At 40.3% G+C, this 16090-nt stretch overlaps 1 protein-coding gene across 1 annotated transcript in view; it reads left to right on the top strand.

Moving 5' to 3' along the window:
* Nucleotides 1-486: 486 nt before the first annotated feature.
* The window catches only part of LOC122067358 (BTB/POZ domain and ankyrin repeat-containing protein NPR1-like), a 16623-nt gene continuing 1019 nt past the window's right edge, over nucleotides 487-16090 (top strand). The window contains exons 1-3 of the mRNA XM_042631189.1: nucleotides 487-1355; nucleotides 2136-2883; nucleotides 14144-14341. Of these exons, the coding sequence (XP_042487123.1) occupies nucleotides 837-1355; nucleotides 2136-2883; nucleotides 14144-14341 (1465 nt within the window). The 5' untranslated portion in view covers nucleotides 487-836. The remainder of the gene's footprint in view (nucleotides 1356-2135; nucleotides 2884-14143; nucleotides 14342-16090) is intronic.

Here is a 16090-nt window from a genome sequence, read left to right on the forward strand (position 1 = left end):
TACAGTGCCATGTGACTAAGGAACGATATCTTGTAAAAATTAAAAAGAAAAAAAATTCTAAAAAGCAAAATGGCTCATACTCCAAAAAACAAAGTGGGGCAAAATGACCGCCCCATCCTTTATGCTCCACCTTTGTTGATGCTTTCACAGCATTCACAAGCAGTTGGTTGGCCCACATGCTGCCTTAGAGGCCACATTGCCTTTTTTAGGAAACCTTCTCCTGAAAATAAAATAGCAATTTAATGCACAAGAGACCCCGAGTCAGATGGCCCCGACTCTTGACCCAGCCGTCCTTTCTAGGGCCCTCCACCGCACAGTCAGGGCCATATGGAAGTACAAGAGCCCACTGCCCACCCAATTCAACTTGACGCGTTCTCCGACTCGTTTTAGCGACGTTTGATTTAATCCGATCCGCTCTCATCTTTACTAACCATGGCCCATGGGATCGCGATATGACGCAGGATCCCACTGGATATTCCAATCCGATGGTCCAAAATACGATCTTAAGTGAGGCCCCGCATTCGTCAGGTTTGTCTGTTCCATCGTCTCCCGTCAGCCATGTCTGTAGCTGATGAGAGCTTCGAAGTCTCTGATCTCTCCCCTGGGTCACTGACCCTCTCCTCCACCCTTTCCTTTCTCCCTTTCTCTCTCTGCTGACTTTCTTAAGGCTTCCAAGCTTCACTCTGAATCCATGGCACTTTCTCTCTCATAATTTCCGTATCGTCTTCGTTCTCCGCATATTAGTGGATGTGAATCTCTGATATTCTCAACGTCTCTCATGGCGTATTCACCGACCTAGCTTCACTGGTGTACAATAGTCCCCTTTTTCCTTGCCCATGGATTCTCGAACAACCTTCTCGGACTCAAACGACAACAGTGGCAGCAGCAGCATCTGCTTCGTATCCCAAACCGAGACCCTCTCCTCAGAAACCTCCGGTGACGTACAAGCCCTTAGGCGACTATCTGAAAACCTAGAATCAATATTCAAATCTTCGGACTTTGATTTCTGCAGCGACGCCAAGATCATCCTGAATGGGGACCGTCAATTGCCCGTCCATCGCTGTATTCTTTCTGCTCGAAGCCCTTTCTTTAGGACCCTCTTCAGTTCTAGAGAGGGTGGAGGAAAGATTGAAATGAAGGAATTGACCAAGGATTTCAATATGGGCTATGATGCTCTGGAAGCGGTTATAAGTTACCTGTATAGTGGCAAGGTTAAGCCATTACCTAAAGATGTCTGTGCGTGTGTCGATGAAGATTGCTCTCATGTCGCCTGCAGGCCAGCGATCGATTTCATGGTAGAGGTGCTATATGCCTCTTTCACTTTCCAAATTTCGGAATTGGTGGCTCTTTATGAGGTATAAGGAATGCCCTATGCTCCTCCTTTATTCATCAGTCGCTCCTGAATTCTTATGTGGCTTTCTAATTCTAATGAATTGCAAATTGCACACATAAATGTTAATATAGCTGAAATGAAAAAACATTGACCTTGTTCAGATTACTATTCTCCACTACCAATTCCACTTCTAGGACAATTTTATAATGTAAAACAACCCAGGTTCACTGATAAAGGACACTTCTCATAGAGAACTGGGGAAGGTTTTCTTCCACACTTGTAATAAGTTGAGTATTGAAGGAGGAGATGCCAGAGGTTTCTACTTCTGCTTCGAGGGGAATTATATTACAGAAACTGTCTTAAAGCAAAAGGAAATTGTATAAGAATAAAATCAACATAAATTGTTTTACTGGAGTGCAATAAAAAATTTGGAAAACAACTTCCAAACAGGATTTTTATTTGATTTTGTTTTCTATGAGAAGTGCTTGTTTCATGGACAACATTCAATTGCCGTCTATGCTATGACATTACCCATGTCATATGGAAGAATTAACACTATCAAAGTGCTTATGTAAAATAAGAAATTAAAACTTGTGAAACAAAATTTCCTAGCTGCTGTAATGTTTCACAATTTCGAGCCCACTAATCAACATTTTCTGATAGTTAAACTGGGAAAATTACTGCATCAAGTTCTACTGACATTATTTTTAGATGCCATTTTGTTATTGCACATGAGCAATTCTCTATTTTTGTTCTTCCAAGCTATAGCCTGGAATAAATTTGTCTGTATTCTTTGTTGCAGAGGCACCTACTTGACATTCTTGACAAGGTGGCAACAGATGACTTATTGGTGATATTATCTGTTTCAAATATGTGTGAAAATGCTTGTGAGAGGTTGCTGAAGAAGTGTACTGAGATTGTAGTCAAGTCTGATATCGATATCATAACTCTTGAAAAAACATTGCCCCACGGTATTGTTAAACAAATAATGGATTCACGTGAGGAACTTGGCTTACATGTGTCTGAAACCAACAACTTTCCAGATAAACATGTGAAGAGAATACATAGGGCTTTGGATTCTGATGATGTTGAATTGGTGAGAATGTTGCTAAAAGAGGGGCATACAACACTAGATGATGCATATGCGCTACACTATGCTGTAGCATATTGTGATGCCAAAACTACAACAGAGCTCCTTGATCTTGGACTTGCTGATGTTAATCATAGCAATATAAGGGGATACACTGTTCTACATGTTGCTGCAACACGGAAAGAGCCCAAGATTATAGTTTCTCTTCTAACAAAAGGAGCCCGACCATCTGATCTTACTCCAGATGGAAGAAAAGCACTTCAGATCTCCAAGAGGCTCACCAAAAATGTGGATTACAATCGATCTACTGAAGAAGGAAAAGCTTCTCCTAAGGATCGGCTGTGCATAGAGATATTAGAGCAAGCAGAGAGAAGGGATCCGCTACTGGGAGAAGCTTCTGTTTCTCTTGCAATGGCTGGTGATGATCTGCGTATGAAGTTGTTATACCTTGAAAATAGAGGTGAGCTGTCACCATGGCTTCCAAATTCCTAATCTTTAGCTCTGTGTGGCCCATTGTTATCAGATTTTAGATGATAACTATGGTTGCTGCCCTAAATTATTTTATTTTGAATCCCGATAACATTTTTATGGATAAGGTGTGGCTTCAAAACTGATTAAGGCCATTCTAGTGAAACCATTTCTGGGGTAAACTTTAATGTATAAGTGATTTTAAGGTCAGTTTAGGTAGGTATGAGATGAAGCCATATCTAGGGTGAAGTTTTCTGGAGCAAACTACCTACAGAGCCTTTTCTACTTGTGCTTACTAGTTTGAGCCATATGGAGTGAGTGCTGATGTTCCCTCTTTCATAGTCACCAGTCAGGTAGATTCCCCCCGCCCCAACCCCCCCCCAAAAAAAAGGGCATCTTTTGAGTTTCCTTGCCAGCTCAACTGTTGGCCCACAATGCATTTGACTCCCCCATCCCTGGTGCAGTTAGGTGTAAGACCATTTTATCCTGCCACATGGAAAATTACATTCAACTGAAACTTCCACATGAATGGAGGGTGATGTGACAACCTGTATGCAAAGTTAAAGCACCCTTGAAGCTACCACTAAGCAGTTTTAGCCTCCTTAGAAACGCTTCTTTAATCAACCCACCTAGAGTGTGGTGTTGTGGTCCTCCCATTTCTATTGTTTTTTCATATACTGGTGATGAATGGAGATAAGTCCACATTTGATGAAGACCATGTCCATTCAGATGCTATTGTGAACCCTAATGGGACCACTTCATTCCAGATGACAACCGAAATCACTTCATTTTTGAACTCTTGAATCAGTTGGGTATTTGATGGTCCATCACTCCCACCCTTGCCAATCAAGCTTATTGTTTTTCTCTATGTCATGTTTATGTAGTTCTCTATGACGGCGGTGCCTGCTCATCCGGGCATGCAGAAAAACATCTTTACACATCACGTTCATGTGTCTTGAATAGAAAGAATCAAATGGGCTATGTCAAGATCTGTAGTGAATGAACTTGTTTCCATAAGTTGATTTGGTGAATTAGGCTTGTGTCAAATAGACAACAGGCCCTCTTTATTTATAAGAAGGGAGAGAATATTTTAGAATAGGTACAAGGACTAAAATACCCCTTGAACTATATTACAACACTCCCCCTCAAGTTGGTGCATAGATATCAAACATGCCTAACTTGCTAATAATAGGACAAAAAACTTTACAAGTGAGCCCCTTAGTGGACACATGAGTTAACTGGGCACCCGATTGAACAAAAGGGACACAAATAACTCCTTGTTCCAACTTCTCCTTGATGATGTGATGATCGATCTCGACATGCTTCATTCAATCATGTTGCACAGGATTGTGGACAATGCTGATTGCAGACTTACTATCACAATATAGACGCATAGGCAACTCAACTTGAACGCACAGATCCTAAAGGAGACTTTGGAGCCAAAGAAGTTCACAGATATCATGGGCCATCGCTCGAAACTCTGCTTCTGCACTGGACCGTGCAACCACAACTTTTTTCTTGCTCCACAAAGTAACAAGATTGCCTCCAACGAAGGTGCTATACTCGGACATATATCTTCTATCATTTGGACAACCAGCCCAGTCAGCATTAGTGAAGGCTTCAACACGCAAGTGGCTATGTGGAGACTAGGAGCAGCCTTTAAGTATCTCAGAATACGATATGTTGCCTCCAAATGTGATGAGTGAAGATTAGGCATATACTGACTGACCAAGCTACCACAAAGGCTATGTCTGGCTCAGTGTGAGAGAGATCTTATCAATCGTCCCAATCTCTGATAACTGCCCTTGTCAACTGACTCTACATTCTTATACTTGAGATGAGAGTTAGGGTCAAGAGGGGTGTTGGTTAGCTTACAACCCAACATTCCTATGTCTGATAGAAGACCAAGAGTATACTTCCGTTGAGAGAAGAAGATACCTTGAGCTGAATGAGCCACTTTGATGCCAAGAAAGTATCTCAGCTTACCCAAGTCCTTAATTTCTAACTTTGTACCCAAATATTTCTTCAATTTAGCTATCTCACCTGTTTCATTCCCAGTGAGTGCAATATCATCTACATAGACGATGAGGACCATAATATGCTCTCTTTTCTTCTTGATAAATAAAGTATGGTCAACATTACTCTATTTATAGCCAATGGACACCATAGCTCTGTGGAAGCGGCCAAACTATTCACGGGGAGACAACATTAGGCCATACAAGGCCTGTTTCAGTTTACACACCTTGCCTTGGGTCTTTGGAGAAGCAAATCTAGGAGGGATATCCATATGTACCTCATCTTCAATCTCCCCTTGGAGAAAAGCATTTTTAGCATCCATTTATTGTAGCTCCTAGCCTAGATTAACTGCGCAAGAAAGGATAACTATGACACTATTCTTTTTGGCAACCGAAGCAAAGGTTTTTTGATAGTTGATCCCATATGTTTGAGTGAACCCTCTAGCAACCAAACTTGTAATGCAGAAGTAGATTACAAGTAAACTACCCCAGCAGTTTATAACCTCAAACAATACAACTCAAGACTTTAGCTAACTTTAGAATGCCCAGAATTAGATTAGAACTCCAACATGGAGTAGGTAACTAACTAGTCATTCACTAATAGGGAAACCTAAAGTGACTAAAAATTGAAATAACAAAGGAAATAGATTCAAAACAGGACTCTAACTAAACTAATGAATTAAATCCCCTTTTTCTACTTTTTACCCATATTTTAGACCAATTAAAGTGGTCCATTACAAAGTAAACCCATAGGATCAAAGGCCCAACATATACATAACTCAACCTAAGGCTTATTTGCAATAAAATAATCCCATTAGGTGACTTATCTGCATCAATTCTCCCTCTCTTAGAAAAAATTTGTCCTCGAATTTTGTAGAGAGTGAGGGTGATTATAGCATGGTGCGTGTCCCTGATGCGGATTCGGATTCGGATTCGGATTCAAATTCTAAGGACTGAAATCGGATCGCTTAGGGCCCACTAGAATGGCTAAAAATCTCAATTTAATGGTTGGGTGGCAATTTTGTAATTAAACTAAGCTTAAAACATAAGCAAGTGGCTCAATCGACTAGTAAAAGGGGTAGTTCAGGAATTACAAATAAAGATAGGACAAAAAAAAGAATAGTAAGCAAAGGAGGGGCAATATTGTCAAACCAAGGAATGAGATGACCTAAACAGCCCACGATTCAGTCTTCTTATTCCTTGGATGACCTGTAAAGGAAGGAAGAGCAGTAGCTTGCGATGGAGGAATCTCCTTCAACTCTTCTCTGTTAGACCTGAAATTTCAGGTGTAAGGTCTCAAGAGGAGGCTCACCCAGACCTACATGAAAGCCGCTTAGGTCGGCAGACTGGAAAGATGAAAGAAGACCCTGAGTTAGAAGCTGGCGGTAGAGACTCTTGCTGCCCTAGTTGCAGGTTTCAATTAGCCAAACCGAAAGGGAGTTTTGAGCTGAACTTCAAGGAGTTTTGTCGCCTAATAGAGACCTGCCTTTACTCAGAGTTTCAACCCAAACAGACCTTGTATGAAAGATATCGATCCACTTCATGATGGTCTTAATTGCCGCCCAAAACAAAGTAATCCCAGGCAAGGAAAGTATATATATTAGCGAAATAGGGGAAAGGATTGTAAAGAAGAAGAAGATGAGAAAGAGAGAGAGAAGGGATTTCAGGGGGAGTTAGAGAGAAGAGAACAACTCACGGTTTCGAAACCAAAAAAACTCAAATAAAATTTCTATTCTTCAAAATCTAAAACTTCTCTATCGTTTGCATATCCAATATAAAGAAAAAATCAAACAATTAATGGCAACTACTGAAAAGGAAACTATTCTATGATTAGAAGCTAGCTAAATTCAAAGAAAATTGTTTCTAAAAAAAAGAAAATCAAATTAAATATATATATATATATATTTTGCCTAAGTCCTTCGGCCAACTGCATCAGTCCCTCTTCAAGCCGTAGAAAAATTTAGGTAGTTCTTTAATAATAAGGATGTAGTCTAAAATGTGAGGAACTCGATCTTCAAGATACCTTAATGGGATGACGAACTCCACATGCTCAATCTCAAGATCTTCAAATGTATCCATGAGGTCGTCTTCTAGCATATCCTCTACTTGCTCTTCTTCGATCATAGGCTCTTTAAGTCCTTTGTCCCTGTCGTTTACAGTTTCCTCAATGGTTTCATCAATCATTACTTCAATCTCAAACCCTTTAGGATCTTCCGCTTGGCTGTCCATAATCACCATAGTTGTTGTACCATTAAACTCCTTGGGTTCGATCTCTTTGTCCACCATTGTGACCATGTCGCTTTCGATTTCATCCACATGAATTCCACTGATAGGAACATCAATGACCAACTCTTTCTCGACAATAGCAATCTTGTGACATGTGGGTGGCTTTTGGAAATCTGGTGGAGGGAAGTATATTCTTCGTTCATGTTTAGATAGGTATATGCCTGCCAACTCGTACTCCATCTCGTCCCAAGTTTTAGGCTCATGACCTTGAGCTTGAGGTTTCCTTTCACAGATTCTCCATTGTATTCGAACACAATCACTCATCTGGGAACATGCATATTGGAGTCTTTCTGTCTCTGTCAAGTTGTAGTTGTCAAAGTACATGTCCAATTCATGCACCCATTCAAGGAATTCCCCACGAAAATAACGTGGCTGAGCATTAGATTGGGCAGCAGTAGTCTCATTCAGTTCTGCAATTTGTTGGGCCACAGTATCCATCATTGTGTTTAGTAGTTGGAGGGATTTCATCACATCCTCCAATGAAATTTGTTTGGAACTCTCTTTAGCCATAGCTCTAATACCACTTAATGCAGAAGTAGGTTACAAGTAAACTACCCCAACAGTTTATAACCCCAAACAATACAACTCAAGACTTTAAGCTAACTTTAGAATGCCCAGAATTGAACTAGAACTCCAACATGGAGTAGGTAACTAACTAGTCATTTACTAATAGGGAAACCTAAACTGACTAAAAACTGAAATAACACAAGAAATAGACTCAAAACAAGACTCTAGCTAAACTAATGAATTAAATCCCGTTTTTCTACTTTCTACACATATTTTAGGCCCCATTAAAGTAGCTCATTACAAAGAAAACCCATGGGATCAAAGGCCCAACACATATATAACCTAGCCCAAGGTTTATTTGCAATAAAATAAGCCTATTAAGTGACTTATCTGCATCAACTTGCTTTGCATTGGTCCATCGCACCATCTTCCTATAAGGTAGTGGCACCAAATCTCACGTGTCATTCTTCCCAAGGGCCCTCATCTCTTAATCCATAGCCACTTTCCAGCTAGAATTAGCCAAAGCTTCTTGCTAGTTGTGAGGGATGGAAATAGACGACAAAAAAGAAAAGAAAACATGGAAGGAGGGAGAAAGACTATTCTATGACATAACATTAGAGATGGGCTGTTGAGTGCAACGCCTACGGGGCTTACAATGGTAATTGGTAAGTCAATACTAGGATCATTGGAAGGAGATGACTCACCAGATGGGAGATGGACTTGGGTCTGAAGGCAACGATTGACTGGGCATAGTGGTGGTAGAGTATACTTGCTTATGCTGAGTACGAACATACACCTTTAAAGGCTGCAGCTCCCCTTGGACTGAAATTTGCTGCTGTAGTTGCTGCTGTTCCTGACTTGTCACACCTTCCTCAAGTTCAATGTCAGCATCCAATGAGGCAATCAAAGGAAAATGCACATCTTCCCATAGAGTGGACTCCCCTTGAAGAGGTGTAGGAGATGGATAATATGCTTCAGACTCATGGAAGACGACATCCATAGTAACAATCATCCTCCAGGAGGGAGGATGATAACATTTATACCCCTTTTGAGTGGCAAAATACCTAAGAAAAATACATTGGAGCCCTTTAGGATCAAGCTTCCCATGGAGGTGATGATTACAAGCAAACACAATGCATCCAAAAACCATGGAAGGCACAACAAACAAAGGTTTGTGAGCTGATTGTAGAGCACCCTTGCTTCTTTGGTCTACAATCAGCCTTACTCAGATAGGGGCTCATCTGTTGCTTGTTGGGAAATGTGAGTCTGTTTTGCCTGCGATATTTCCTTCTTCGTTTGTGTGGATGACCGATTGATGCTATGTGGATGTAGATCACCGGGAGGCCCTTTGGAGATAGGCCTTACGTTGCTAGGCCAGCTGTAGAGCTATTTCTGATCCGTACTTCCTTACCTGAGTGGAGCTGATATACAAAGCTGCACAAGGTGGCCCCCCCAAAACAATGCCCCACTCCTCTTTCCCCCTTTAATGAAAGACCCTCGCCCCGCTTCCTATTCATTTGTGGGTTGGGACACTACGGCTTTTTGTTTTCAGAGGTGATTTCGAGAATCAACCAACCGGTACGAGAGAAAGACACCCCGAAGTGTTCAAGGAGGTGGGGCGAAGGGTTTGTAGACCGTGTAATGCCATGGGGCAGACAGAAGTTGGAAATATTTCTGCGTCCAAGCTCCCGCTGGCCCAGAGGAAAAAAAAAAGTTACGAGGAGGCCCCCAACAAGAAATGAGGTACCGAGAAGAACAACAGGGCAGCAAGAGGCCAACACATGTGAAAACATCTGATTAATAAGGTAAACTGCCTACCTCACTCCAGTGCTATTTAGGAACATTCATCTCAAGCATGAAAGACCGTGCCACTTCCAAGAGATGGCGATAGCGCTCAGCCACACCATTCTGAGTAGGAGTATCCACACAACTTGTTTAATGCCAAATTCCATGATCAGACAAATACAACTGAAGGACCCATCAAAGTACTCCTCCCATTGTTCGTGCGAAGGATCTTACCGTAGCATCAAATTGGGTTTGAACGATCTCATAGAACAACTGAAAACATGGAAACCCATCGCTCTTTTGACGTAATAAGTAGATTCAAATAGTGCGACTATAGCAATCAATGAAAGTTAAAAACCATCGGTAACCAGATATTGAAACACATCGGGTAGGGCCTCACACATCCGAATGAATCAATCCAAAAGGAACTAAACATCTATTATCAGAAATAGGATAAATAGATCTAGTTTACTTGGAAAAGACACAATCGTCAGAAAAGAAATCATTAAGAGTACATTACTTAAATAAATTTGGAAAAAGCTTAGAAAATGCCTAAAGGAGGGGTGACCCAATTGACGATGCTACTTGTGGATCTCAGATAAGGAAAATGTAGATGAACTGGGGAGAGAAGCCTCAGTATTCAAAGCTGTTAGAGAGCTGTCAAGCAAGTATAAACCGCAACCACTGCCAATCGTACGTCCCGTTACCAAGTCCTGAAAGAGAATGAGTGGGAAAAAAAGTTACTTTGCAATTTAAATCCCTAGTAAGACTACTAATAGGAAGAAGATTAGTAGAAAAATTAGGGACATATAACATAGTGGAAAGGGACGACAGGGATGAGCATTTGATGGAACCCTTTCCAGAGATAGAGGAGAGAATTATTAGAAACTTGAACTTTATTGTTACTTGACAAAGGGAAATAGTCAACAAATTGGTTATGAGACTAAGTCATATGGTTGGTGGCACCTGAGTCGATTATCCAATGAACAGATACAACAAGGCACAATGACCACCAAAAGAAATATCTAGCTGATAAGGATTGGGATTGGATGGCACTAGCAGGGATGTAGCTAAGGCGGCTGAGGGTGTGGATGAAGAGGACAAAGAGTAAAGCTTGGTCATCAGCCGACAAAGGGTCTATAACTCCTGGGATAGTGATGGATCAACGGGTACATCATCAAAAGTTCTGTGATTAGTAGTGGCTTGATTGGATTGACCTTGCCACATCCTTGAGTATTATTAGGCCGTCCATGTAATTTCCAGCGACGGTCCCTGGTATGACTGTCCTTCCCATAGTAATTGCACTTCACAAGCTCTTTATTAGATGTAGATAAATCATTGGTACCATTGTAAGTTTCCTCAAGATGGTTGTTAGATCAAACACCAAGAAATACGAAAATAAATAGACAAAAGATCCGCACGACATAGAGATTTAATGAGTTTCACACACCAAGGTGGTGTGTTACGTCCTCGGGCGAAGAAGAAGATGTTTCACTATGCAGAAGAGAGATTATTCCCAAGCAACGGCGAGAAAACTCGCCTTGAAACCCTAGTTCGGAAAACCTCCCAAAATATAATAACTTTCTCAACAAGACAACAGTACATTATATACTCCAAGTCGCGGGTCGATCCGGTCAAGCCATACCGTGGGGCTATGCCCCCGCACCCCCATATGAGATCAGGGCTGGGCTCCGGGCTTGGGCCCCTCTGCTTCCATCACAGATCTCAGAAAACTTCCCATTCAGGTCGCCACCAAAATATGTCGGAGCGGGTCAATCTTCAAAATGGGTCAAGAATTCGAGACAAACTTAACAATGGTGTACCTGAGCCAGAATATAGGGCTGGTCGATCCTGAGATACATGGAGATTCATGGCAATGCTGCGACTATCCTTTGACTGTACATGGCATAAGCTTGCTCAAGGGACGGAAAGGGATCACAATTTAGGACACGAGCCCAAATCTGATCAAACTCAACATTAAGGCCAGCAAGGAAATCATAGACTCGGATCTTGTCCTCCTTCTTCTTGAACGAATTTGCATATGTAGTACATGTAGCAGCAAAATCTACATAAAAATCTAACTCTTGCCACATACCTTGTAATGTTGAATAATATAGGATAGGGGCAACTCCTTCTATTTGGTCTCATGGATCTTCTTTTGGAGTTCATAACATTGTGCATCATTGCCAATATGAGGATAAGTGTCCTTGGTAGTCTTCCAAATCTTGGCCATCGTGTCAAGCAAGAGATAGCCTTGGGCTACGGTAGGATCCATGGAATTTATGAGATAAGACATGACGAGGAAGTTGTTTGTATCCCATTTCTTATAAGTAGAATCAACAACAGTAAGCTTGATGGGTTTCCCCTGTAAGGTAGCTTGGGTAAGGTAGAGAAGCCACGGGAACCAATCGCAAGGAAGCACGAACGAGACTACATCAGGTGATTTCTCCCATCTAATCTAATGGAGCTGATAGGGAACAGAGGAAAGTCACGATGACTAATTCCTTCCTATATGTATCAAGAAACAGAACAACCTGAGAGGAGATTTAGATCATCTCAAAGAGTAAAACGTCCTCGGTGGGATAATCGCACCACCGAGGGATCGGTGATGATGGCGGTTGTCGGTTAGCTAAATAGAGAGAGAGGGACTAGGGTTTAGGCATTAGGGTTAGGATCTCGATGTTGATCCTAACTCTGAACCATGTTGATTAGGCTTACGTCAAATAGACGTTAGGCCCTCTTTATTTGTAATAAGGGAGAGAACATTTTAAAATACCTCTTTAATCCATGTTACAACACACAATAAACATGCAAGTTCAGATTATATGCTATTCAGAATTCAGAATTATTTGACAAGCCACTAATGTTTGAGAATAACAACTGTTCCCACCGCTGAATTTAAAATTTTGTTTAGATAATAAATGCTTCTTTAAGGAATGTCATATCATTTGCTTCTCACTAAGTACTTGGCATGTGAACATTCTATTAATCATTGAAGAAAATAAATTCTATTCCTCATTGAAGAAAATAAATGTTCATTTTAGTAATTCAGACTGTTCTGATGTTATATATTGTTGTATATTATATTTACCGTCTTTTCATGTCATATAATTAATTGAACGTCTAGAAATTTCATTATTGGGAAGTAAACTATGTGGAGATATAAAATACTTCAAATTTTCTAGGTTATTGTGTCTGGCACATCATACGTCTGATTAACATATACATCACAACTCTCTTCAGTTATGTTTCATAAATAATTATATGAAACAACTGTTGATGTCTTATGGAGCTCTCTATTCCCCCACCCCCAATAGATATCCTTATAGAGCAAGCAGCATGTTATTGAGTTTTCCTTAACATGCTATCATATGGGCTATCCCACAATTGTTTCATGCTATGAGATTTATACCTTTACATCTCTTGTGACTATGATACATCTACTATATTAACAACAAAGACTAAAGCCTACCCCTAAAATGCCAGCCTACACTTTAGACCTTAAACATTCACTCCCACTTAATGATTTTCTGAACCAGGTTCCAGTTTGTTGTTGCCATTCTAATTTCCTCTGTAACATTCGGACAGTGTCAAGTTTCTTATTGATGCTTAATGTGATGTCAGTTTTTTGAACCAGACTCAGGTTCGCATGTGCCAGCAGGTTTCCTCAATCAAGTTTGATTAATAAAGAAATCCATTTAATGTCAAAATTTAGTGTCTTCTAGAATTGGTTTTCATTACAACTCCCACTAGGATAATGTAGCACTTGAAAAGTACCCTCTTCGTATCTGGAGAATGGATAGTTTGTAATCAATGCATACCTCTCAAAACTCCAAATCCCCTTGCATGCATACTTGATGAAGTCATATGCTTTGATCCTTGAGTTGGATGGCATGATAACCCTCCATATCAAAATTAATTACAGGGGAAATCAGTATTGACTGGAGCATGCATTTATTCTATTTCAAAATAATTCTTGTGTGCACTATTATTCTGGTTTCACTGAACTGGAATTAAATGAATTCAGTTTAATTTAGGTGTTATATACTCTCTCTTTTGTTACATACTTTCTCATGTGTTGTTGATTTAGCAATAATATCAACTTCTAATTCAGTTTTAAATTGTTGTTCCCCTTTCTGAATCAGTGCTCCAGTTATTCCGCGATGCATTTTATTATTCTTCCTTTTCGCCGTTCTCTTTTATTGAAGAATTAAGACATTCTAAACTATTATTTTGAGGCCCTCATGCTTTTTTCTCAGTATCACACTGCATCTTACTGCACAGGTTATTATTCATGTTTAGATTTAGTTGATTATATTAATTTCAAATTCTAAAAACTGCTTCCTCATTCTCAACCCACCTGGAAGAAGAAAGCTTCTTATTCTCCTTGTTTGGGAAGTTATGGTCCTCTTCCTTGGTGAAGAAACTTGGGAATTTGACAGGAATACTGATTTAGTAAATGTTGACTGATAGTTGACCAGGCAAGTATGAGAGTTGATCTTGTTTGTGACATTCTACAATCAAAATAATTTTCTCTAAATTGTGGACTTTCAGTGGCTTTTAGTCGTTTGGAACTTTGTTCTAGTTTATTCCTATATATTTTCCCCTTGTTTTGGTGTGAGATTTCTCTTGTTTATGATGATATGTATTTCTTTTCAGTTGGTCTGGCAAAACTTTTGTTCCCCATGGAAGCAAAAGTTGCAATGGACATTGCTCAAGTGGATGGCACTCTTGAGTTCCCATTAACTATCCATTCCAGGAATGCACCTGGTGGCCAGAGGACTGTGGACTTGAATGAAGCACCTTTCAAAATTGAAGAGGAGCACCTCAATAGGATGAGAGCACTCTCAAAAACAGGTAAATATGAAGTATACTCCTTGTCACCTTTGGATTAAAGGTTTACTTTTCTTCTATATGTTACATGGGTTCCATTATGGTATGTATCAAGGAGTCGGATCCACCTGACTCCCAAAACATAGGATACAGGGATATCTGTCCAGAAGTGTGTGCACTGTGCAGGTATGGAGATACCAGCTGAACCTGAAATGTGTCCAGGAACTGTGTATGGGATTCATATGAGGTCTTTGATTATTTGTAGAGGATATGAAAAAAAAGGGCATACCCAGTGCACGAGGCTCCCGCCACTGCAGGGTTTGGGGAGGGTCATAATGTATACAGCCTTACCCCCACTCACGGAGAGGTTGTTTCCTGACTCGAACCCATGATCACTTGATCACAATGGAGTGACCTTATTGTTGCGCCAAGGTCCACCCTTTGGGGATTGAAGATATGATCCTTTTTAAATGGAGGGGAACAAATGTAAAGAAAATAAAGTTGAGGATAAATTTATGAAAAGAGAGAACGCTTGGGGGTTAAATGAAAATTATCTAAGTTGTAAGGTCTTATAGTCTCAACACATCCAAGTTATGGTCGAGGCGGTTTGAAGTATTGGGGATGGATTAAGAGGATAAGCCAATCCAGATTGGTATTGGCAGACGCCAATCCATCTGGCCGATACCTCATACTATGAACCAGAGATTGGGCAGGGATTGGACCAGATCGGCCAATACTTGCGCCAATCGCTCAATGAGATCTAATTCCGAGCCAGAAAATCCCAGTGAGAAACTAGTATTGACAGGAGCACTGATTAGAGGTAAAGCAACAAGAAAATGGAGAAAGTATATATCTCACAACAGAGTAATCAGATATTGCTAAAATTCAGATTGAGTACTCTATTCTGATAGAGGAATACATCTGCATAACTTGGTAGAATTCAGATAACAGAATAACAAGTTTCAGAGAAGTCCTAATGCGATAAGGATTCTTAACCAGCTAATTAGAATTTCAGATTTCAGAATTGAAACTCAGAGAATGCTACCGTATTACTGGAGAACTACTAATATAATGACCTGGTATGAAATTTCAGATTGTTCTGAGCAGTACTTGATGAGATTCATCAATTAGAAATTGGTTGGAATGCTGGTAGAACATAGAATATGCAGGCTTAAAGAAACTGGGGGACTGACCTGTTGAATCTGCTAGACTCCAGATATTAGAGTGCAGAACATAGAAGAGATAACCAGGTAGGAATCCACCTAAGCTCCACTTGGAATCCTCCAAGCACTCTACTGAATCCGCAGCAGCAATATTCAGAAAAACTAAAGTGATATATTTCATAAATTCGTGTCTCGGGCCACCTACATCTATATATAGATTTCATAGTCCTAAACTGACTCGGAATTCAAACTACTACTTGGAATAGTTAAAAGACTAGCATTTGACTCTCCTACTCAAACTAGACTTTAATAATAAAACATAATTTTAAAACGAATCTGGACTCAAATTTTTATTACTTCCAGGACTTGGTTAAACTTTTAACATAAAAAGGACTCAAATTACCCCACAATTTTGGAGCCAGAGTTCAACTTTGTAAGGACTGGAAGAAGATGGTGAACTAATTTCCAGGTAAAGATCTGGCGTTCAGCTCCTCCTTTCTTCTTCTTCTTCCCCTCATTTTGCTTTGGGGTTGGGGTTTGAGTACATAGAAAGCCAAAGTCGATGACAAGATAAACCAGACAAATTTCCAGTACCTTCTCCTCCTTCCCC

Source organism: Macadamia integrifolia, chromosome 2, assembly GCF_013358625.1.
Source record: "Macadamia integrifolia cultivar HAES 741 chromosome 2, SCU_Mint_v3, whole genome shotgun sequence".
Classification (NCBI taxonomy): domain Eukaryota; kingdom Viridiplantae; phylum Streptophyta; class Magnoliopsida; order Proteales; family Proteaceae; genus Macadamia; species Macadamia integrifolia.